Source organism: Penicillium cinerascens (assembly GCF_028974065.1).
Source record: "Penicillium cinerascens strain IBT 15544 chromosome Unknown scaffold_4_segment0_segment0, whole genome shotgun sequence".
Lineage (NCBI taxonomy): Eukaryota > Fungi > Ascomycota > Eurotiomycetes > Eurotiales > Aspergillaceae > Penicillium > Penicillium cinerascens.
The window spans coordinates 1,782,497-1,804,179 of record NW_026695297.1 but is presented as its reverse complement, the minus strand read 5'-3'; the positions used below and the strand labels follow the sequence as shown (position 1 = coordinate 1,804,179).

Sequence of the window (21,683 nt, the reverse complement as noted above, 5' to 3'; positions counted from 1 at the left end):
TGTTATGCGCGGAAGTTGAGATTACCAAGCTAGATACCGGACATGACCTTTTGATATCATGAAACTCATAACGTATCTATATCGATTTGAACCTGATTGAAAACCCTGTAACAATATATCTAAATTGCTATCGCAATCGAACAACATTCCCCCTTCCGCCTACTCCATCTGCTCCGCAAGCGTTACACCCTCAAGAGCCCGGTGATTCTGTCCTCCAATCCCAGCTCCACATTCACGACATCTCGATGCAAGTTCTTCTGGCGTCAGTTCCTCGTAACGGGTCCTTCAAATAGACCGGCCATTCCTTGAACTTTTTGAACTTTTTCTCAGAGCGCCGAGCAATTGATCCTTACAAGTTTCCTCGGGACAGTTAACGAACTACGAAACAAACGCCAAACGGGCCACGTCCAAGTTCATCAAGAGAACTAGTCTCGAGTTGTATTTCTGTCTTCGTACATGAATATAAAGCTTTACGACAGCCAATGAAAGACGATATGAAACACGCGCATCTCTCCAACGCACATCTACCTCTTCTTGATGCTGATGTCGATGTTGCCGATGGCCCATGCGGCAAAGAAGACAGACACCAAGCCAGCGAAGATGGTAAGTGGCTTGCGCAGGGCATCCATCAAGGTGTGATCGTAAGTCACCTAAACATGAATTAGCATATTGTGATACAACCATCGGTGGGAAAATAACACATACCACGAGCTGCGCATCGCGCGCTTCATCGGTCAAGCTGTCAACCTCCAGGGTCAACGTAGTCCGTCCGAGGGTGTCCATGTAGGTCTTGAAGGAAGAGAGGCTAGCGCGGATGTGGTTCGCACCGGGCAGACCGTTGCTGTTGGCGCCCTCGACGGTCTGGTAGCGAACATTGTGCGCACCCTCGGGCAGAACAACGCGAACAACAACGCGCTCGTACTGGATCCCCTCAGCAACCTTGGGGCCCTGAAGGAACGGCACCTTAAGAACGTACGAGTCGGCACCCTTGATCTGGTGCAGGAACCGGCCCAGATCGTTGTTCCAGCCCACTTTGAAGCTGTAGTTCCAGCCACCGAATATCGGGTAGCGAGGCTTCAGCTCCAGGTGGGCGGCGGTCTTGCCGTTGCCGGGGCGGTACTTGCTGGTCGAGACGTTGCCAATGTCGTCGGTGAAGTAGGGGTCGACGGAGCCGGGCTGCAGAGGGTATGTGATCTCACGCACGGCCGAGGTCGGCGCCTTTTGGTAGGCGGAGAATGTCCACTCCACGCGCGAGAATTGGTTGGCCAGCTCTGAGCCGTTGTTGCGCAGCCAGTATCGCTCCTCGGTGGCCAGGTTACCGCCCCAGTGGGAAACTTCCACGTCACGTTCAAGGAGGTGGGCAGTGATCACAGGGTTGGTGAACTCGTAGCGGACGGTAACCGGGTATTCGGTGCCGGGGGCCAGCTTGGCCGTCTCGTACGGACCGTAGGTGTAGGTGGCGCCCTTGCGCTCGGGGTCGGCACCGGACTTGAGGTCCGAGGTCTCGGTGTAGTCGGGCACGTTGGTGCTGGGGAATTTGACCTTGGTCTTCTGTGTAACGGTCTGGTAGGCCGATGGGACGTAGGCGGAGAAGCTGTAGGTAAGGTATTGCTTGTCGGCTTGCTGAATGACGGCGGGGCGCGGGGCCAGGGAGTTCAAAATGGAGTAGGAGATTCCAAGAGTGATCTGCGATTTCGGGGCCAACGGCTCGGGGAAGTGAACCACGAAGTACTGGTTGCTACTGTTGAAATTGAAGAGTTAGCGACGAACCCACGCGACATGCCTAGATCATCCAGGAGCCATTGGCGCATCCAATTGATACCTACCTGGATGACACAACCTCAGTGGCATCCACCTCGAATCTTCCCTTGTCGGTCGCCTTCTTATCTCGGACTTCAAAGCCGCCTACGCGGTCAAACACGTCCGAAGGGAAGGGGATATAGTAGTCGCTCTGTGGTTGCTTGTCGACATTCTCCACGACAACATTGATGGTCTCACGGACATAGCTCTTCTCCAGGTTGGTGTTCCGAACCAAATTGGTGTTCTTGAAGACCTGCGGGGGCTTGAAGTCTGATGGGAGGGTGAGCTGGGTCGGAGTGCTGAGGTTGGATGCAGCAGCTAGGCTGGGCACAAATAGCCCGAGCACTGAGGCAGTGAAGAACCTCATGATGACTGAGGGTATCACGCCGGAGAGCAGGGTCTCCGGGAGGAACTAAAAAATCAAAAGGGCGAAGGAAAGGTGGTCGGTGAATTGGGACGGCCGAAGCTGATGAGGTGTCCCCATGTATACGCAATACGGCGAGCATAGCGGCCACAGAGCGCACTCCGCTGTCTTATCGCACCGATAACAGCTTCTCCTCATTTCTCCTCTTCGATCTACATTCCCTCCCTCTGCATCTTTTTCGTTGCACAATGTTCACCTCGAGGGCTGCTATTCGGTCTGGCTGGTGGAGGACAGCACGGCTTCCCCGTGTTCGTGGTTTGCATGACCTTCATAAACACCCTCAGAGCAAGTTTTTGAAGGTATCAGAAGAGGTCCAAGATGCTGTCGCGACAGGGAAGCCGGTCGTTGCCCTTGAGACGACCATCTATACTCATGGTGAGTACCTAGATCAGCTCTGAAGCTCATAGCTTGATCTGAAGGGGAGTAAATATAGCTAACATAGCTCAGGTTTCCCATACCCTGACAACATAGCACTGGCGTCGCTGTTGGAATCAGTTGTTCGAGTGAACGGCGGTGTTCCTGCGACCATCGGCGTACTCGGAGGTATTGCGCGAGTTGGTATGAGTGCAGATGAGATTATAGAGCTGGCCTCTACTGCGGAAAATAAGTCCGCATTGAAGGTTTCCCGCCGAGATTTGGGCTATATTTGCGGCATGGTATGAATTGACCAAGTCACCAATGAGAATGGAACTAATACGTCGACAGGGCCTGGCTGGAAAACGTATCCATGGTGGAACTACGATCTCTGGCACGATGATACTTTCGGAACTTGCAGGGATCAAGATTTTTGGAACCGGTGGTCTTGGTAAGTTCTGTGCAGTAAACAACATATACAATATCTAACCCTGGCTACAGGTGGCGTCCACCGTGGTGGAGAGAACTCGATGGACATTTCCGGTAAGCAGCGGATTCTTCAAAGTCCTCGCCCATACGCTGACACCTCCTTCAGCCGATCTGACAGAGCTGGGCCGAACCCCGGTGACGGTCATTAGCTCCGGATGCAAGAGCTTCCTAGATATCCCTAGGACACTCGAGTACCTCGAGACAGAAGGTGTCTGCGTTGGTACCTTTGCCGATGGACGTGAGGGATCCGTCGACTTCCCTGCATTCTTCACGCGAGACAGTGGCTTCCGCAGCCCACGGACTATCCAGAATGAGGCCGAAGCCGCCGCCATCGTCTGTAAGTATACCCTCTGGGCTACACCTCAACAGCTTGGCTGACATCTATAGATGCGCAATCTAAACTTCCTGTCTTGTCTGGCATTCACTTCGCCAACCCTGTGCCTCGAGACGCGTCAGTCTCCAAGCCCGAGATGGATCGTGTCATTGAAGAGGCTGTCCGTCTCGCTGACGTAGAAGGCTACCATGGCAGTGATAATACCCCATATGTTCTAGCTAAAATCAAGGAACTGAGCGGCGGGAAGAGTGTGATTGCCAACCGGGCTCTCATTGAAAGCAATGTCCAGCGCGCTACACGAGTCGCCGTGGAGCTTGCTAAGCTCGAGGATCAGGACCGAGGATCTGCGGCTCGGTGAGTTGGGCTTCTATATACAAAAATACGTTCATTGCTAAGTTGGAGATCTTCTTCTGCATAGACACATGCCTGCAATCCTGAATGTTCCACTACCAGAACAAGATACCCCTAAGCCCCAACAGACAACTAAGCCTGCAACCTCCTCCACAGCTCCTCAGCAGGTCGAAAAAGTGGATGTCATGGTTGCTGGCTCCCTCGCCATCGATCTATCCTGTGATTACACACCATTCGGCAATGAACAAACCCAGATTGCACCCGTGCCACACACATCCAACCCAGCTGTCATCGGCCAAAGCCTCGGAGGCGTTGGCCACAACGTCGCCGTCGCAGCAAACTACGTCGGCAGCAACGTCCTCTTCTGCAGCGTCGTAGCCGACGACCTAAGTGGCCGCGCAGCACTGGCATCCCTTGACAAAGAAGGCCTCAGCACCGCAGGCGTGCAAGTCCTCCCTTCAACACCAGGAACCCGTACCGCCCAATACGTTGCCATCAACGACGCCAAGAAAGACCTCCTCGTCGCAATGGCCGATATGGGCATCGTCGAGCTCCCCGAACATCATCTCGATTTTGACCGATTCTGGGAACCCCTACTCGAACGCACCAAGCCCGCCTGGGTCGTCGTTGACGCAAACTGGCACCCGGAGGTCTTGAAGAAATGGAGCACTATCGCTCGCAAGCACGGCTCCCGTGTAGCCTTCGAGCCCGTTTCAACCGCAAAATCCCGCCGCCTCTTCGGCCGCGATGCTACAGGGGTGGGCGCGGCTATCAGCAGCGACCAAACAGTCCCCAACCACGCCATCAGCCTCGCCTGTCCGAACCGCCTCGAGCTTACTTCCATGTACGCCGCCGCGCGTGAGACAGATCTCTTCGAGTCCCAGGGTTGGTGGGCCATCATCGACGCAATGAATCTATCCCCAACAGGCTCGCGCGAGCGTCTCGTTTACGTGACATCTGCTGCGCTCGTCGACGAGGGTATTCCTCAGCAATCAATTCAGCTCCTTCCTTTCATCCCCTGCATTATAACGAAACTCGGTGGAGCCGGTGCTCTCTTGACCCAGCTCTTACCTCCCGGTGATCCCCGCCTCACGGACCCGGAATATGCGCCGTATATCATCGCCCGCGCGCCTGCGTCTGATGCGCCTTTCGGTGGAGTTTATATGCGTTTATTCCCTCCGGCCGCTAAGTTGACTCCCGAGGATGTGGTTAGCGTTAATGGTGCTGGTGATACCCTGCTCGGTGTTGTCGTGGCTGGGCTGGCGCGAAAAGGTGATACTGCGCGTGTTGAGGATGTTCTTCCTGTTGCGCAGGAGGCGAGTCGGAGGACTTTGACTAGTCCTGGTGGTGTCAGTCAGGATTTGGTTGGCCTAAGGGGTACAGCTGGGCTTTAGTTGTTGATCTATTGACATGAAAGCGACCTGTGATATTCAAGTCTTGCATCAAGCATATATTGAGCGAAAATTTTACTCTCTGCACATTCCTACCAAGTTTGTCTGCCTCTCATTATTACGTCTTACTGGTATTAATTTCTATTTCCTGGATCCAATTCTCCCACGCACAAGGTAGTTTCTCATGAAAATTATGTTCAGTTATCGGCTTCAAAATCGAGGTATACAAGGTCGGTAAAAGACATTTGGACGTAGTGGGGGATGAAACTAATGCTTAGCCTGCATGCCGTCTGCGAACACTGAATAATAGCATCCGAGATCTCTTTAGCGCTTAGTGTTAGCTATTTTAATAGAATCTTTCTTTTCGATAGGTGTTATATACTATCGAAAGAGGTAAAAGGGCGTAAGGTTCTTACTATTGAAGGTAGAAGTAGGAGTAGATAGTAAAAGTAGGTAGGACCTTAGGGCTCTCTAGACATCTTTAGTGCTTTTTAGTAAATAATGTTCTCCATGGAAATTTAGCTCTGCATCCTCTATATTTATCAATTTATCAACAGAACTTTACACTATTTATCTGAGATACTCATGCTGCCTGAGATATTCTTCTGTGGTGGGCGCGTGTCCTTGCGAAGGGGTGACTGTAATAGGTACATACATATAGATTACGTCTTCAATGATTGGTTATTGAGCTGGCAAAACCCTACGATATTAGCTCCAAGCGGACCGTCAGCAGGCGCGTAGCAGTGCCCAAATGCCAATAAGCCTTTGACCCGGCACACCATTCTGACAGACATTGGGCGCTAACACTGAGCGTCCGCGTAGGTGCATTTGGGTGTTGTTGAGATGCCTAGACCATGCACTAATAGGCACTCCGGCGCTTAGTGCCTATTTCTATTTCTCTATCTCTTCAGTAGCCTTCTCCTCTTATAAAAAGCATCGCTCTCTAGACACATCTCATCAAATACTACATTCCTTCCATTTCGCATCTTCTCGGCTCTTGCAGAATTCTTGCCTTCCAACATATACTGCCATCATGACAGAGCGAAAGGAATATCTCAATGGAAAGGATTTTCAAGAAGGTAGGTACATTTCACATCACTGGGCGAGTGATCCTCACTCACTCTCGCCAAACAGGTCTCAAGGCACTTGACGCTGAAATGGGTCGCAATCCCTGGCTCATCGCATTCGCCCCCATCCGCATCATTACAGCAGGCGGCTTTCTTGCGGTGTCTTATCTCAAAAGTCGTGAGAGCACCGGTGATATTGACTACCTGATCGACCCCGAATTTGCTGGAGACAATGAAATCAAAACTGCTCTTCGAACCGCCGTTTCCTCTGTCGCGTCTCAACTTCGGTACAACGAGCAATGGATCAACGAAGACATAGCTATTTTCGTCACCGGAAACGCTCGGAAGAGATTGTTCGCCGAAGCTGAAAGGCAAGGCATCATACTCTTCAAAGGGGAGAATCTGGAAATTCTTGCTGCCCCGCTGGAATGGGCTCTCGAGCGCAAATTGAGGAGAATACACGCCGCAGACCGAGACCGCAAGGCAGAGTACGATATGACAGACGCGCTCGCCCTTTTAAAATACCTCAGGGAGCGCAACCGGGGCCCTCTCGATGGGGAATCGATTCGCACGATGAACATTAATGGGTTTGATGTTATTCCAGACCGTAGCACAATGGAACTGGTAGCCCACGCATACCGCCGCCAGTATAATGAGGATGTTTTCAAATAGCGGGGCTATGCAAGAGACGTCAACCCAACGAGAGCCGCAAACAGTGACCAATGGTATTGCATGAATTCATTCAACTGTTCTAGATAGTGTAGAGCCAGCCAGTATTCGTGATAATGTTACGCTGGGCAAATATGGGACTCTTGCCCTCCTCTTCAAGCACCAAGTTCCCTTCTGCATCCAACTTATCTGATGGGACAGACTGCCTGAGTAGCTCCTTATCAATGGACGGTACATTTTTTGTCCAGTCAGGCAATTCTTCTGGCACAAAAGGAGGCAATGGGTCTTCGTCAAACTCGCGATACACATGATCGCCGTTTCTCCGCATCCCCAAGCTTAGCCTCCAGTTGACTGCCTTGTGTAATTCCTCGAGGATGCAAGCGACCACGGCATAACGAACTGGGTCAGAATCTTTTGGGTCTGGAATATCTCGTAGCTTCCAGCCAGGGCGATAAAAGAAATATTCGGTCTCGTATCCCATTAACTTATATCGGTCAGCGAGGTGAAGCTCGTAGAGCCGGTAAATAGACCGCAGCGGGGTATCGCGCATGCGCCAGATGGGAATAGCTCGGAGGTTGTGCAAATCGCCGAATTGGGTTCTGATGAGCCCCGTCTCATTCTTTTTGTCGTCTATGAGCGCACGAGGTGAGAATGGACCAGGGATTGGGAAGAACCAAGATGGATATGGAATGAACATGCGCAGGAGTGCAAGTAAGGGATGTGTGTGGTGTTCTTTGAGCCGCCAGAGACTTCTGCGTATTTTAAGGGGCGACTCCAAGCTTCGGAGCCATGCCCGAAAGCGTACCCAAAGAGGGATCTTCGGTCGGGGGCGGCGCTGAGGCATGGGTGAGTTAGATGGTGAATGATGAGGACTCGAGAATCGGGGCTGATTCTCAAGGCCAGTGCTATTGTGTTTGACCTGTTTGCACCTAGGGCGGAATCTGGAAATGGAGCTCCAACGTGGGGCCGGCGCGTAGTATGGACTCCAAGCCATTTAAAATCAAATGCCAGGTGTATCGAGCCTATTCATTGTCAATTTTTAGTGCAGTTAACGTTTTACTTAGCCGCCACCCCTCCTACAATCCCGGGGCTGGCGCCACCAAAGCAACGCTCGAATTTCACCGTGTCCCCTTTAGCGTTGAAATCCGTGCAGTTCAGTCATGACAGATAACGAAGCGCCATGATCAAAGGCCCCGAAAAGCTGAAACCCAGCCTTATCAGCATAATCTTACTCTTCTCCAGGAACACTTTTAATCGATGGGACGGGGATAGTCTAGCAACACGACGCAAGTATACATGTGTCGTATGGCCTAAGAATCATGTGGGCAAATAATAGACATTTAGGTAGTTACGTGTTCAGTACTCCGGGATGAAGCAATTCAAGATAATTCACGATAATTCCTCTGGTTTCCAGTTGCATTTAACAATTGCTTCTCGCCTTCCCTTCTTCTGCCCCTTCAGCCAAATTATAGACTACTTCTTAACCCATCACATTCGTCCTCGGCACAAGCTTCGGATCCAATAATCCAGCTTGTACAAGCACATCAGCCTGATCCCAGTACAAACTCTGTTTAACGATCTTGTCGGCACAGAAACTAGCCACTACAATAATGACAACCTGAATATCGCGATTCGTGGGTGCCACACCAGGCAAAAGCCAAGGAACCTCTGCAGTATGCCGAAAAGAGAACCTCATCTCATCAACAATCTGATCCGCACCCACAGTCCTGGACAAAAGCCGAATATGCTGGCTAGCCGGCCCAGCAGGAATGAACGTCTCCGCAAAGAAAGACCTCAACGTCTGGGGAGTAGACCCTGTAATAAATCAGCACTATCCCTCCCCATACTGCAGAAGACCAAGAAACTCACCACCAGCCTTGGTAGGAACACACGTCACAGCAGGGCCCTCCCCCTCATGCATATCCATTTTCCCCCTCATATTCCCCTCATGAGCCTGTCCCCGACTAACCATCATCTCCACCGCAGCCCCGTTCTCAACCTTCTTATCCAAACCAGCCATCACCCGCATCCAATACTCCTCCCAGACAGTCTCAATATCCACAACCGCCCAGTTACTCCCAACCCCAAACGCCCGCCGTAGACACCCCATAGTTCGGCTCCACGCCAGCTGCGCACTAACCCTATCATCCGCCTCAACACTCCCACTCCACTCCGCAAACCCGGCTTTGGACTCCGGATACGTATACACATAGCACTGGTGTCTTTTCTTATACGTCGTATCTCCCTCGCTCGGAACCCCAATCCACGGCCAGAATGTACTGTGTTTCGCCTCGTGGCCTGATAAATGGATCTGGATCGGAAGGTAATTCGTGTTCAGAGCAGGCTCGAAGATAGAGTCCGTGTTACAGCACGCTGGACCTTGGTCACCACCGGCGTGGTAGTCTCGAGTCCATTGGTCCGTGGATGTGAGCGGGTAATATGCGATCAGCGCACAGAGGCGCGGGAATGGATTCGTGTTGCTGGTTGTTAGGTGGTGCGAGCCGAGGAGGTAGTATGCTGGACGGCTGTATGCTTTTTTGGTCCCATCAGCACCTCCATGCATCAAGAAAGAGCAATATAGTAGGGAATGGTGACGTACCGACGATAGCATACCTCTCTCCCTCCTCCAACTCGTCCTCCTTCTCGTGAACGGCATTCTCAAGAGCTTTGCGATCCCGCTCTGAATCACCGCTACATACGAACCCGATGAAAGTAACTTCGAACCCCTCCGCTTGGAACCGGTGCGTGATATGCGGGTCAAAGTCCGCTGTGTCTGATATCAAGAGGAGACGGCGACGTGCGGGTTCGTCTGCTGGTGCTCGGCGGAGTCGTTTTACTGAGCTGGCGCTTGATGTGCGGTTTAGTGAGTTTCCGTGAATTAGGGGTGTTTTTATGCTGGCGGCGTCTGCTGTAGCGCTCCCGGAGCTGGTTGCGCGCCGGGTTAGGCGGGAGAAGACGTTGACCATTTTCGGTTGTGGGTGGTGATTATGGTGTGGAAGGGACGGGCTTTATAATTGGTTTTATAGCCGGATAATCCGGAAGGTTTAGTTCTTGGATTACATGCGACAAGAGGCTAATTGTACAGCCTATGAATGCCAATGCTTAGGGTTTTTGTTTTGGAGTGATGACGTCGAGTATGATAAGATAGTCTGTCCCAGGTACACTCTCCACTCCACTCCGGCTCTGGAAATATTCAAATATAGGTTAAACTCTAGTTTGATTCACGCTTCTATCAATGCTCTATTTTCATTCTGGTTCAGAATGTAACCAACCACTTCCGGTCCGCATTAACCTTCTCCGCCGCCTTCCCATCATCGACCAGATATCGCTGATATGCCTCGCGCAGGAGACTCTGGCGCGCGACTTCACAGTCGATGCGAATATCCTCAATCAGCGCATCCATCGAGACGTAGTCGTATTCCGGCCGGATATAGCCCAAGATCAGCAGGTTGAGGTTTGTTCCGTAGAAATCAGGCAGGCGGTTGAATTTCGGCTGAGCCACCGCCGTCGGGGAGGGAGATGTCAGAGGTGGCATGATGTGGATTTCCTGGAATGGTGAGAAGGTGTTCATCAAGGTGATAGCTGAGCGATAGCTCAGCTAGTATGTATATGGGGCCCGGAAAGGAGTGGGTTTGGGAGCTACATACCACTGATCGCACGGTATTCTTATAGAACGGGTTATATCCAATGCTCAGCACGGCTGGGAAGAGTGTTGAAGATTCTTTCTCGTTTGTCGAGCCGTTTGCGTGCTCGTAGCTCTTGGGGTCTAGTGCTACCACGCCGTAGTATACGCCTGTTTCCAGGTTGGGGTATTTCTCGGACAAATCGTCGGCTGGGATGTTGGCTGTGGGGATTCCTAACTGTAGGTAGGTGTCAGCATGTATTCATGTGTGTAGAGAGCTAGAGAAATTGCAAGGTTGAGTGCATACATCCTTGCTCCCCCGCCCAAAGCCCTTGATCACCGGCCCAGACAGGCGCACGGGGAACGGGGCTTCGGGCCCTGAATCGGGGCCGGCAACTGGGTCGCGGGGCTTGTCGGGACGCATTGTGATCTTTTTCGAATAGACTCGTGTGGGGACTCCTGGAGTGCAAGTCGCAAAAACCGAGGTGAGGTGCGATGATTTTGCGGATGACTGCTCGGAGGGGACCGCGGGCGGTGGGCTTCGTCAAACGAGCGCGGGGAGTAAAAGCCGGATATTAGGCTCTGTGGGTTAAGGCGGAGGGAAAGAAGATGAGCAGGAGCTCTACGTATAGCCTAGGAGTTGCTGGATGCCACAATGACTCCGAGGCTGAAGTGATGAGCAATGGCGGGGCTATCGATAAGCAGTCACACCTGAGGCATCCAGCAGGGCACCAATTGTAGTGCACGAGTTTCTACGGCCTCGTATTTACTTCTTAGAACAAGTCGAATAACGCGCTGTACGGATTCACATGCAAGATACCTCTTCAAGTCAGACCCAAGAACCGTTTAACAAACAAAATACAAAATCGGGAGTATCAAAAACCAAATAAACATCCACAGTATCAAAGGCATTAGATCTCATAAATAAACATAGTCCCAGCCCATAGATATCATTTTTGTCCCTTTTGAGCGCCGCAAAAAGATAAACATATCAACTAGTCCCGGTCAAGGTCGAGACCGGAGCTACAAACATCGGCAATATGTACTGACAAGAACAGAACCAGAACCAGATCAAAGGTCGGAGAATCGTACAGTCCCAGGAACTCCCAGGAACAGGAAAGATTATATACCAGAACAGGAGTCGGCGAGAAACCAGAAAAAAGGAGGCTTGGGGCCTGGGGGTATGAAGAGAAATGGACAGAACTAGACGAAACACGTAAAAATGGGACGGTAATCAGATCAAATGCACGGAAGGAACTGTAGGTTATTAGTAAAAGTCATCATAACAATTGGAAACAACTGGGAAGACTCACGTTCATCACGATAAGCATGGGAATGTCGAATACATCGCGCTTGACTGTCCAGCAGTACGCGCATTCGACCTTGCCGTCCTTGAATCCTAGCTGGTTCATACCAGCTTCGCCGGCGATTCCGCCTTTGCGGATGTGGTTGTTCCACCTGCCCTCGTCGGACTGCGCAACCTCCATGTCTTCTTTGGTTTTGTATTTAAGTAGCTTGCACCGTGTCATGACACTACCACGGGAATCGCCGAACGCTAACCGTGCAAAGTCCTCGTAGAACTCTACAACGCTCTCGTCGTCTAGTAGCTCGGCCAGGAAAACGGGCTGCGGGCGTGCGCCCGAGTGTTCTAGCGTTGAGCTGCGTGGGGTGAAGCTGCCTCGTGATGTGGTGCCTGACGTTGGTGAAGCGCCCGTGTTGACGTTCATGTTCGGCTCTTTGCCAAGAAGGACATCCTTCTTCCATCCAGTAAGGATGCTAAACTCTTTGCCTACCGCGGCAATCTCTCCTGTGCGTCGGCAGACGATTGTTGGTGTGCCGCAGGCATTGATGAAGTCTTCATATTCAAAGAGTGTCCGCTGAAAACATTTCTCCATGAATATCAGATCATCTCGGTTCAAAGTCTTGGTTGTCGCGATGAACGACGGCCGGATAGATGCCAGCGCTTTGGCAATCCGGACAGTCTTCTGCGGCGTGAATCGGCGCTGGATAAAGGCAGTAAGATTGTGGAATCCACTCGTGTAAGCGTACGGCTCCTTCACACTCTCGTAGATCGAGGACGGGTTGCGATGACGTCGCTTGGGCGCCACCTGGAAGCTCTGCTTCAAGCTTGGCGTGGTGATCACCGGTCGCGTACCATTGGGAGCGAGTGTATTGGCCTTGGCGGCAGCCGCATTGAACCCTGCTTCATCAAAGCCTGCATGAGTCACATGCGGACTGGTAGCTGAGCCGGGGCTGGTCAAGTTCGCAGGACCGCTCTCGATTGCGAATGCATGCGGTGCATCTGCTTTCATGTGCCCGGGTAGCATGCCATTCTGCCCATATACGCCTCCGACATTCACGTGCGGGCCCGAGGTCTGCCCGGCCGGCCACTCATTGAGTAAGGGATCGCCAAACATGAAGGGTTGCTGATTCCCCGGACTTTCTCCAAACCCGGGAGCTGGCGTGGAGAACTGGGCAGACCCACTGCGGCCGATCGACCCTCGCTGCGTTGCCGAGTCGGTAGGTGAATCGCCGGCCCCAGTAGCCATATGACCGAGCATACCGAACTCGAGAGCACCATAGCGGTTCTCGAAGTTCATGCTTGATAGATCAAAGTTGAAGAGGGCCGGGTCGCTGGGGTCGAAAAACGGCCCCGCGAATGGATTCTGCGGCTGGCTGGTATCACCTGCGAGAGTAGTGGTCGGGGTGGGCTGCTGGTTCACCGTAGACGATAAGCTGGAATTCCGGTCATTGGCACTAGTCTTCAGATTGAACGTAGGCGAAACGGGAGACTGGGTGGTGAAGGGGCTCTGGCTCATGGACGATTCCTGGTACATATTGTAAGATCCCGGCTGCGGCTGAGCTTGTGGCTGGGGGGTGGGGTAGAAATTGTTGGTGTTGGGTGTTTGCTGTTGCGGAGTATTCGCACTGCCATTTCGAGATCCGGGTAGATTGTTGCGGAGCGTACTGCTGTAGAAAGTGTTGTTGTTGTTGTTGTTGGTGGTGTTGTTGTTGCTTCCCACACCGGGCATCAGTGCGCCGTCCGGGGCATCGTGGAGATACTTGGCCTTCTTGCGAACACCGTCATGGCAAGCATCCTGCAGACCGCGCTTAATACAGCGCTGACAAGGCCGCTCGTCGCCTAGAAAAGCGCATGTACGTTAGTTTGGTTCACTTTACTCGGCGCAGAACGCAGTGTCGATCGGGAATGCATACCGCAAGTCAAATGAGCTCGCTGACAGGCAAAACACGCACGCCGCGCCTTCTTCCGACGCGGTCGCGACGGGTCCTTAGCGTTGGTCGCTTTACGGCCATTCTCTGCCTTGCTGCCATTCGGCTGGTCCTTGCCGGAGTCCATGGGCTCTGAATGCTCAGTGATCTCGGCGGAATCGCGATCCCCGCCACTTCGGTCGGCTAATGGGGAGCCGCTCAACTTAACGTCGTTCATTTCGTCATGTATTCCCCGGGCGGGAAAAATTCGCGGGCGCGTCCAAACTTATCACGGTTCTGTAATCTGCTAATTCGAAGGGCTCGCTTAGCCGCCTTCGCTTTTCCACGATCTCAAAGTTCCGAGGTAGTAGCGCTGGGACCATCCGCGTACGCTTTCGATCTCGGCGAAAAGGATCCACGTGTTGGCGCAATTCTGACAACGACCAAAAAGAAAAAGCCGGTCGCAGATGGATTCCGGGGCTCCTCAAACTCCTCACTCCACCTGTACGGCCACTGAAGGAAACCTCGGCGGTTCGTGGGTCGTTCGATCGTATAGTCGCGCGTTCGCGACTAGAGCGGGGGAACGGAAGGAAGGCGTGCGGTCGAGTCACGGGTGTAACGAGGCACAATTGAGTCGAGGTAAGACGGTTCGCCGGGGATCTGAGGCATTGAAGGGGAGTCGTAGAGACCGGTAGGAACAGGGAGCTACGCGACAGGCGAAGGAAGAGATAAAATGCCGCAACGGTACTCGGGCGCAACTGAATTTGGAGTGGAGAGGGCGGCAGACCTGTTCGGCTGCGGGGAAGGCGGGAATCGAAAAGGTTGTGAGGGGAGAGAAGAGAGTGGCAGTCCAGGTCGGACAACCGAGAAGATGAAGATATAGATTTGGGGGCCAGTCCAGAGCGAGGCGCGGGGAAAAAGAAGTTGTTCGTGAAATGGCTTTCGATCGGAATGTTCCCGTGACTGAAGTCTAAGCATATACTATACCTAGGCAGGACTCCAACCGGACCGATTCAATTGGGAGGAGAACCGGCAGCTCGCGTGCGTGAGGGAGACTGGGGTTGCTTTTAATTCTTTCTCTTTTTTAAATTACAGGTGGTGGATTTTGCACGTTCTCTCCCTCCACAGGGATAGATATACTTCGAGTGAGCCATTTTTACGTTTCTCCCCATTTTTTTACCTAATTAAATAAGACTGGGCAGAACTCGGTGGTTGTAGTGAATACGAGCCAATCTCCCACATGTATTCCTAGCTACACGCAGTATTTCTGGTCCTCGATAGCTGATATCTGTACCTTTACTGTACTCACATGCTGACGTTTAGGCCATCGGCAACTGGAGCGCGGCAGTAACGTGTAACGAATACCTGTAACTTCTAGCGCGTTAAACCGTAACTGTCGTGTATCCGCCTTGATTGGGCCGCAAAGCTGCGGCGGCAGATCGCACATTTCCCGGGCAATTGCGCACGTGTGGAAAAATAATCCCTAACATTGTTCATTGCAATTCTGTATATGACTCTTACCTTGAGGGTTTTTGATTCTCAGCCACCTACGGTTCCCCCCCCCCCCGCATGTCTGATCTGTTCCTTCGGTTCCCGAAGCCGCCCTCGGGTCCCGACTCTACCCGAGGCTGCGCGGTTCGGTCGTGCCTCGGCTAGAGGACTTGAACGCTGCCTGGACGCCTTGGTGTGCTCAGCTGTTAGGAAGCATCTGAATTCAAGACCACATGACGCTCGTATGGTTCGCAACTGGCCTGGTTGTGTCGGAGAATTGGGTTCTGGGCTAATCACGCCAAATGCCGGGGACGGGTGGGCCATTCAGTTTTCGATCTAGTAGGGTCAAGCTATCCTTATTTAATAACGGGTGTAAATGGGAAGGTTCAAGCGCATAGCTTCTTGGTGAAGATGTGTACAATCTTCAAGCATATGTTTGTAATTGTCTCCATTATCTGCATTTCAATTTCAGCCGTACGTGGGACAGCAGCTGGCGTTGAGCCATCATCCTGGTGACAAACCGAGCGTCAGAGGTTCGGGAGTTCAACGTATGGCCCGGATAGAGTCACCAGATTACAGGATACCAGCTGGTCACTCGAGAGGTAAGCAGTCCTCGCAAAGCACATTGGAGCGTCGGGCCTGCATTGGTACTATGAACAGCACTGCAACTGCCCCTCTGGGATCGCGCAGTCAAGAGCAAAATCTCGGATTAAAATTCTTTAATGGTATATGATCATCTGTAAACTGGAAAAGACTATTTTGGCCATCCATGAGACTATGTTCAGGACTTTGATGTCATCACGTCTGCTGTGTCGCAAAGCGACTATGCTTGCGAATGCGAGGCCCGTACTTGAAGAAGATGTACCTAAAAAAGCCAAATATCAATAAAACGATCGAAAAGTTCTCATATGAAGTTTGCGACTTGGCTCCGCATGCACTCGAGTTGGAGCGCCCTCGAGGTTTGCCCAGGGGAAAAGAAATTTCGAGGCCATAGCGCCGGCGATCAGGGATGAGAAATCAGGAGACATCGAATCACTTACGGGAAAGGGGCCATGGCAAGGGTCAAAAAAGCCAGTAGCGAGGTTGCCCAATGGTAATCCAGGTTGTTGTACACTGCACGGCCGTTAGTTACAATCCTCGACACAATTGCGATTCAACAAAATGCCCCAACGCCTATGTGAACCGGCTGGAGACACCATGCATCGTGCCTGCAACGGAGATCCTCTGCGCTCTCCCTGCACAGACCCTCGATCCCTGCCGTGATTGAAATAGCTCTGGGGCAAACTTACTTTGGATCCCAAACAGGGGGAAGACGCCTCCAAATGCTGATCGGGTGAAGCTGTTCGCTGCTAGCGCGCTGGCTGCGAAGGTGGGATAGGCATCGACTAGGAAGGTGAAAATTCCTGAGTAGACCAGGATGGTCCTAGTAGTAACACGGTTCCATTAGCATCAAATGATTCAGTAACAGGCTGAAGCAGGTCAGGTGTACTTACCCTGCACCGAATAGAGCACTGCCGATGATGGGGGCAATCCAGTGTACATCAGGGTAAATTGTCCAGGCGAAGATGAATAGCCCAATGGTCACCAGGGGCCCACCCAAGATCGCTATGAAACAATGAATTAGATCTGACCCCGGTTCTCGAAAAGTCGAAGACTTACCTGGAGGCAGTCGCCACTCGGGCTGAAACTCGTCCGGCTTATTCGTGGTCTTCTGGTAATTTCGCTCCAGACGCGCATAGTTCCGCCGCCAAAAGGGATCTGACAGGATCGCGAAGACCATGCCAACAAAGAGACCCAGGAAGCAGAGGCCTCGCTGCCACAATAACATGCCGTACACGGTTTCGAAGACCAATTGGAAGGCTCCGAAAAAGAGGTAGAGAATACCCAATAGAATGGCCGAAAAAATACACAGATTCAGGCACATAGGCTCTAGTGCCAAAAGAAGAATAGGGCGATACATGGATCGCAGGACTGTTTGCGCTACCGATCGATTCATCTTTTCGATAGGGGCTATCCATCGGTCATCTCCGGTCTCCTTGCGGAGTTTCTGCGCTTTGTGCCTCATGAGCCTATTTCGGTCAGTACAGGCGAAACGCGCCACACTTGATCTGGATGGTACATACACTGGATGGTATGTCTCCGGGACAAGGAAAACTATCGAGACGAGCAAGACGCCAGTCCAAATGAGAAGGACATAGAATGTCCATCGCCTGCAGAGGTTAATTTTGACCATCATTGATAGTGTAAGATAGCATACCAGGTAGTGAACTCATTGATAAAGCCGCCAACACTATATCACAGACCATTAGCTTTGTGGAGAGAGATTCGAGGTGCATTAGACTTACAGAGGTCCAACCTCGGGGCCAATGAAGGGACTTGCTGTGTACAGCATCATGGGGAAGCCAAGTTCATGTCGATCAAACAGATCACCCACCGTGCCACCAGCAACACTGAGGAAAGCACTTCCTGCCAACCCATTGAAGAAGCGGCACACGATCATGGTCTGGATGTTCTTCGCCACTGCGCAGGGAATGAGCCAGATCAGGAACAGCGAAAAGGAGACGATGTAGATTTTCCTTCGGCCGTAGAACTGTCCATAGTCAGCTGGTTATGTCCCTTTATCCCGTGGACCAAGCATTTTTGGAATCAACCATACCTCGGATAATGGACTGAGGAAAAGCGGTCCAATTCCTAAGATAATGTTAATAAAAAGCCCAATACCAAGTCCAACACAGCAACGAACCAAGACCCCAGATAAACAAGGACAATCCCAACGTCGCCACTTCCTGTGAGCAATTGAACTCTTTCATCAACTGGTCATACGTCGTGGTATACATCGACGACGTGCAAGTCCTATCCAAGTCAGCATCAACCCACATAACAACCAGATCCCAAACCACCCCTCCAGCTCCCATATGAAGGAATACTCACACACACAGCGACCCCATAGAAACAATCACAACAATCAACCACTTCCGTGCCTTGTTCATATTCCTTGGATTCATCGCGTCACCCTCCTCCCACCCAACAACATACCCCGACTCCCCATCCCCAGCTTCACCATCCTCCTCCCCGAACTTATTACCGCCTAAACTAACCCCATCATTTAGCGACCAGTTCCGCTCCAACGATCGCGACGCAGTCGATCTCTGCTTCTGCAGCCCGCGCTCGTGCGTGGGGGGGCATGCAATCGGTGCAAATGCCCCGTTCTCCTCTTCTTTACTTTCCCTCTGTTCGGACGAGCTATTCTCCATAGACCGGCGTGGATTGTCGCCATGGACTGGCTTTTCGGTATCGGTATCGGCCTCGGCGCGAATGCCGGGGGCGGGGGGTGAGGGCGATCGCGCGGACATGGTTCCGGGTGTTCGTTAGGCCATCCGGTTGGGAAACAGCGTCGGAAAAATATGAAGGGTAAGGTCAGACTGAGCTTGAACTTGAGTTTGAGCTTGAGCTTGAGCTTCCTTCGAGGGTGTCTGCTGAATTGTTGAATCGGCTTTTAGATACGCCGAGCTGATTAATCGTTATCGACGCGACTGATTTAAAGCTAGTTTTTATCCACTTCGGTCGCCGAGAGGGTGATATCATTCCCGGAGCTAATCCCGGTTCTCGGGCCAATGGGGCGAATCCTGATTATTGCTTGATAGTCCTTGTTAAGATCCATGGCTTCGTCCTACCTACAGTAGGGAATCGTTTATTTGATGCTTTTGTTATCGGTTACTCTGTGGGGGATCGGCGGAGGAAAAAAGCAATCAATGGGCTTGGCTGTAACGGTGTTCGCTCGGATGTTAGAACCCGATGCGCCGGGTTCTTGGCCGTGCTCATGGGTTGCACAATGAAGCTTCAAGGTCGGGCAAGCTTTGAATTTTCGAGGTCTAGAGCTATTTAGGAATATTTCAGTGCCAAGAGTTAGCCAGCTCAATGGCAGGTCCCTTGCACAGCCAAGCATTGTCATCTCGCACGTGGCGTGCGACGATCGAAGGCCTCCACGTGAAGATGACTTGCACTGTGACCTGCAGGAACTCGAGTACAGTTAAGTTGGATGGGATGAAATGGTGTCAGCTGTATCACATTGATATGTTCATTATCTAGCTGCTAGCGCTACTACGGTAACCCGATCAATAATAATCCTCCAGTGAACACAAACCCATAAGAAAAGCAATCGCCGTAGCCCCGTGGCTCCAAACCAGTCCCAGAACTCCAGATAGTCATCCAAAACGATGCTACCCCAGCAATTATCGGATCTTCCAGAACCCAATAGGCCATCCCAAACTCAGCTGTACATGAATGGAAAGTGCGCCAGTATATCCCAGAATTTTAACAGGCATTCATCCCCCATCTACAGAGCCTGAATCAGCTGGCTGGCAGCACCGGCAGCGTTCTCTTCGGCCCATGAGCCCCAGAGAGCTTGCTTGCCCTTGATCTTCAGGGGAGAACCAATCGACTTGGTGTTCTGCTCGACCTTGACGGCGTCCTTGGTGGCCAGCACCAGGATTTCGAAGAACATCTTGGTCGCGTCGGCTTTGCTGGCACGCTTCTCGGGAAGCAGGTCCTGGAAGAGAACGCCTTTCTTCTGTTCAGAGTCGCCCAGCTGCTCGCGCAGGACGTGCACGGCGTGCTTGGTCCCCAGAGAGACAGCCTCGTTGTCAACCGGGCGAATGGTGTCATCCAAGTCCACAAGGGGCTGGGCATCACCTGCGTCGCTGAAGTGCATATCCTGAACACCATCATCTCCGGGGAAGTTAATCTCCGAGTGCTGGTTCAGGGTGGTGTCGAGGCCGATGCCCTCGTCAACGGGGACAATGGCATCATCGTCACCGAATTCCAAGGCAGGAACATCAGCAGCAGCCACATCCATGTCAGAGATTCCACTGTCACGCTTGCGCTTCAGTTCACCAGACTTCTTGACAGAGTCCAGAGAAAGAAGACCACGCAGCTCAGGGGCCCAACCACGACCACGCTCTTCGCCGAAAATACTTGAAACGAAGTCGCCGTTCTGTTGACGGGTCATCAGAGTGAGGAGGACGGGATCACGGGGCAGGAAAGAGGTGGGCTTCAGGATTTCAGAGCGATCGGCCTGCTGGGCCTTGACTTGGCTGTTCGACAAGGTCACCCGCGGGTCCATTTCGATCAACTTTTGACGCTTGGAGCGCTGGCCTTGCTGGGCTTGCGCTTCAGGAGTAGCAGAGCCGTCACGGTTGTATTCTTCTTCGAGCTGGTTCATTTGCACAGACCCGGCGTCCGAAAGAGGACTCTCCGAGTCACGCGCGAATCGGTTCCCTTCAGCACGAGGAGTCATGCCATCAAGGTCATCATCACCGCCAAAGTCCATTGGGCCATCGGCGAGGGGGTCGTTCAAGTTGTCGAGTGCATCCAGATCCATCTTGTCCAGCGGGGCATCATCTTCTCCGATATCAAGATCGATGTCATTGTCGATGAGCTTGCCAGAATCACTGAACAAATCTTCTTCCATCGGACGAGCCGGGGGAGCGTCTCGACCAATTTCCATAGTGGTATCCATCCCCAGGGGAATCTCATCCTCACCCAAATCGAGATCGACTAGGCTGGGGTCCTCAAGACGCGCGGGCTCTTGAGAGACCGAACGTCGGAGAGTGCTATCAGGCAAGAGCTGGCTACCGAAATCCATGGCACCCGGCCGCTTTCCACTCGACTCCAAGTTCAGGTTCTGGGGGAAGAGTAGCGACGTATCAAGGTTGGTGAAGAGATCAGTTTCAGTCAGCACATCGGGAAGGGTAATGCCACCCGGTGCGACAACCGTGCTTGTCAAGTCGTTGTTGTTTGTAAGACGGAAAGCCTGGTTATACAGTCAATTGATGATCGAGTTAAACCAAAAAAAAAAAGTCGAGGTCATACCATCTTTATCTTCATCAAAGCTTCATTGCAGTCGTCCAAAAGGTAACGGGCCTTGCGGCTGTAAATGCGCACAACACCGAGCAACAGCTGCCCACTGAGTCGCAAAGCCATGGGCGCCTGGCCCTGGTCGACAATGGCGCTAACACTGCTTTCAATGTCGGACTGGAGAATGTGCGACTTGGATAGCTTGCGCTCGATGTTGGCCGACAGCCAGACGCGGGCCAGCGGCCCCGTCTTGGAGAGAAGAGTCTCGGAGTAGAACATGGCGCGTAGTCAAAGTGTAAGCTATACACAGATAAGGTTGCCAGATATTGGAGAAAGGCAACCCGCCCGGCGCGGGGTGCAGAGTAACAGAGAGGTTGACGCGCTGGAATGAAAACAAAGACTCGAGGGAGGTGCTGTACACGTTGAATAAGAATAGGCGACCAAGGCGACAGGGTTGCGACCAAAAGAGATCCAAATTAACAACCACGTCGCGTTGGAGTCACGTCCTTGATGCGCGAGGGATGGGGTCTCAGAAAGAAAACGAGGGATGCGCGTCGGGTGGGAATCAGGCAGTCAGGTGCCTTTCTCCTCAGTGATGCCTGCTCATGTAATCGAGGGGGCTGGG

General features: G+C 52.2%; 9 protein-coding genes across 9 annotated transcripts; 2 read left to right on the top strand and 7 right to left on the bottom strand.

Moving 5' to 3' along the window:
* Positions 1–524: 524 nt before the first annotated feature.
* Positions 525–2,167, bottom strand: N7498_008659 (dolichyl-diphosphooligosaccharide--protein glycotransferase subunit OST1; the record flags this gene model as incomplete). The annotated part of the gene is made up of 3 exons (XM_058455721.1): positions 525–650; positions 706–1,741; positions 1,827–2,167. 3 exons carry the CDS (start codon positions 2,165–2,167, stop codon positions 525–527), a joined length of 1,503 nt encoding a protein of 500 aa, XP_058305709.1.
* Positions 2,168–2,412: 245 nt separating this feature from the next.
* N7498_008658 (pseudouridine-5'-phosphate glycosidase/carbohydrate kinase family protein) lies at positions 2,413–5,146 on the top strand (the record flags this gene model as incomplete). Its single annotated transcript, XM_058455720.1, has 7 exons — positions 2,413–2,599; positions 2,672–2,880; positions 2,930–3,029; positions 3,080–3,121; positions 3,174–3,404; positions 3,455–3,755; positions 3,820–5,146. The coding sequence occupies 7 exons, from the start codon at positions 2,413–2,415 to the stop codon at positions 5,144–5,146; spliced, it is 2,397 nt and encodes a 798-aa protein (XP_058305708.1).
* A 1,030-nt stretch (positions 5,147–6,176) lies between these two features.
* N7498_008657 (uncharacterized protein) lies at positions 6,177–6,882 on the top strand (the record flags this gene model as incomplete). The annotated part of the gene is made up of 2 exons (XM_058455719.1): positions 6,177–6,222; positions 6,278–6,882. The coding sequence occupies 2 exons, from the start codon at positions 6,177–6,179 to the stop codon at positions 6,880–6,882; spliced, it is 651 nt and encodes a 216-aa protein (XP_058305707.1).
* A 79-nt stretch (positions 6,883–6,961) lies between these two features.
* N7498_008656 (uncharacterized protein) lies at positions 6,962–7,723 on the bottom strand (the record flags this gene model as incomplete). Its single annotated transcript, XM_058455718.1, has 1 exon — positions 6,962–7,723. The coding sequence occupies one exon, from the start codon at positions 7,721–7,723 to the stop codon at positions 6,962–6,964; it is 762 nt and encodes a 253-aa protein (XP_058305706.1).
* A 636-nt stretch (positions 7,724–8,359) lies between these two features.
* On the bottom strand, positions 8,360–9,845 carry N7498_008655 (dienelactone hydrolase; the record flags this gene model as incomplete). The annotated part of the gene is made up of 3 exons (XM_058455717.1): positions 8,360–8,694; positions 8,749–9,411; positions 9,479–9,845. 3 exons carry the CDS (start codon positions 9,843–9,845, stop codon positions 8,360–8,362), a joined length of 1,365 nt encoding a protein of 454 aa, XP_058305705.1.
* Positions 9,846–10,135: 290 nt separating this feature from the next.
* fmn1 (riboflavin kinase) lies at positions 10,136–10,925 on the bottom strand (the record flags this gene model as incomplete). The annotated part of the gene is made up of 3 exons (XM_058455716.1): positions 10,136–10,426; positions 10,527–10,739; positions 10,809–10,925. 3 exons carry the CDS (start codon positions 10,923–10,925, stop codon positions 10,136–10,138), a joined length of 621 nt encoding a protein of 206 aa, XP_058305704.1.
* An 815-nt stretch (positions 10,926–11,740) lies between these two features.
* N7498_008653 (Zn(II)2Cys6 transcription factor domain-containing protein) lies at positions 11,741–13,949 on the bottom strand (the record flags this gene model as incomplete). Its single annotated transcript, XM_058455715.1, has 3 exons — positions 11,741–11,758; positions 11,815–13,643; positions 13,718–13,949. The coding sequence occupies 3 exons, from the start codon at positions 13,947–13,949 to the stop codon at positions 11,741–11,743; spliced, it is 2,079 nt and encodes a 692-aa protein (XP_058305703.1).
* Positions 13,950–16,000: 2,051 nt separating this feature from the next.
* Positions 16,001–18,555, bottom strand: N7498_008652 (MFS transporter; the record flags this gene model as incomplete). Its single annotated transcript, XM_058455714.1, has 11 exons — positions 16,001–16,067; positions 16,243–16,315; positions 16,492–16,625; positions 16,696–16,807; positions 16,862–17,271; positions 17,326–17,412; positions 17,460–17,492; positions 17,548–17,792; positions 17,859–17,893; positions 17,946–18,055; positions 18,134–18,555. 11 exons carry the CDS (start codon positions 18,553–18,555, stop codon positions 16,001–16,003), a joined length of 1,728 nt encoding a protein of 575 aa, XP_058305702.1.
* A 983-nt stretch (positions 18,556–19,538) lies between these two features.
* N7498_008651 (kleisin alpha) lies at positions 19,539–21,387 on the bottom strand (the record flags this gene model as incomplete). Its single annotated transcript, XM_058455713.1, has 2 exons — positions 21,074–21,387; positions 19,539–21,014 (listed from the first exon to the last, which is right to left on the bottom strand). The coding sequence occupies exons 1-2, from the start codon at positions 21,335–21,337 to the stop codon at positions 19,539–19,541; spliced, it is 1,740 nt and encodes a 579-aa protein (XP_058305701.1). The 5' UTR covers positions 21,338–21,387.
* Positions 21,388–21,683: the final 296 nt, after the last annotated feature.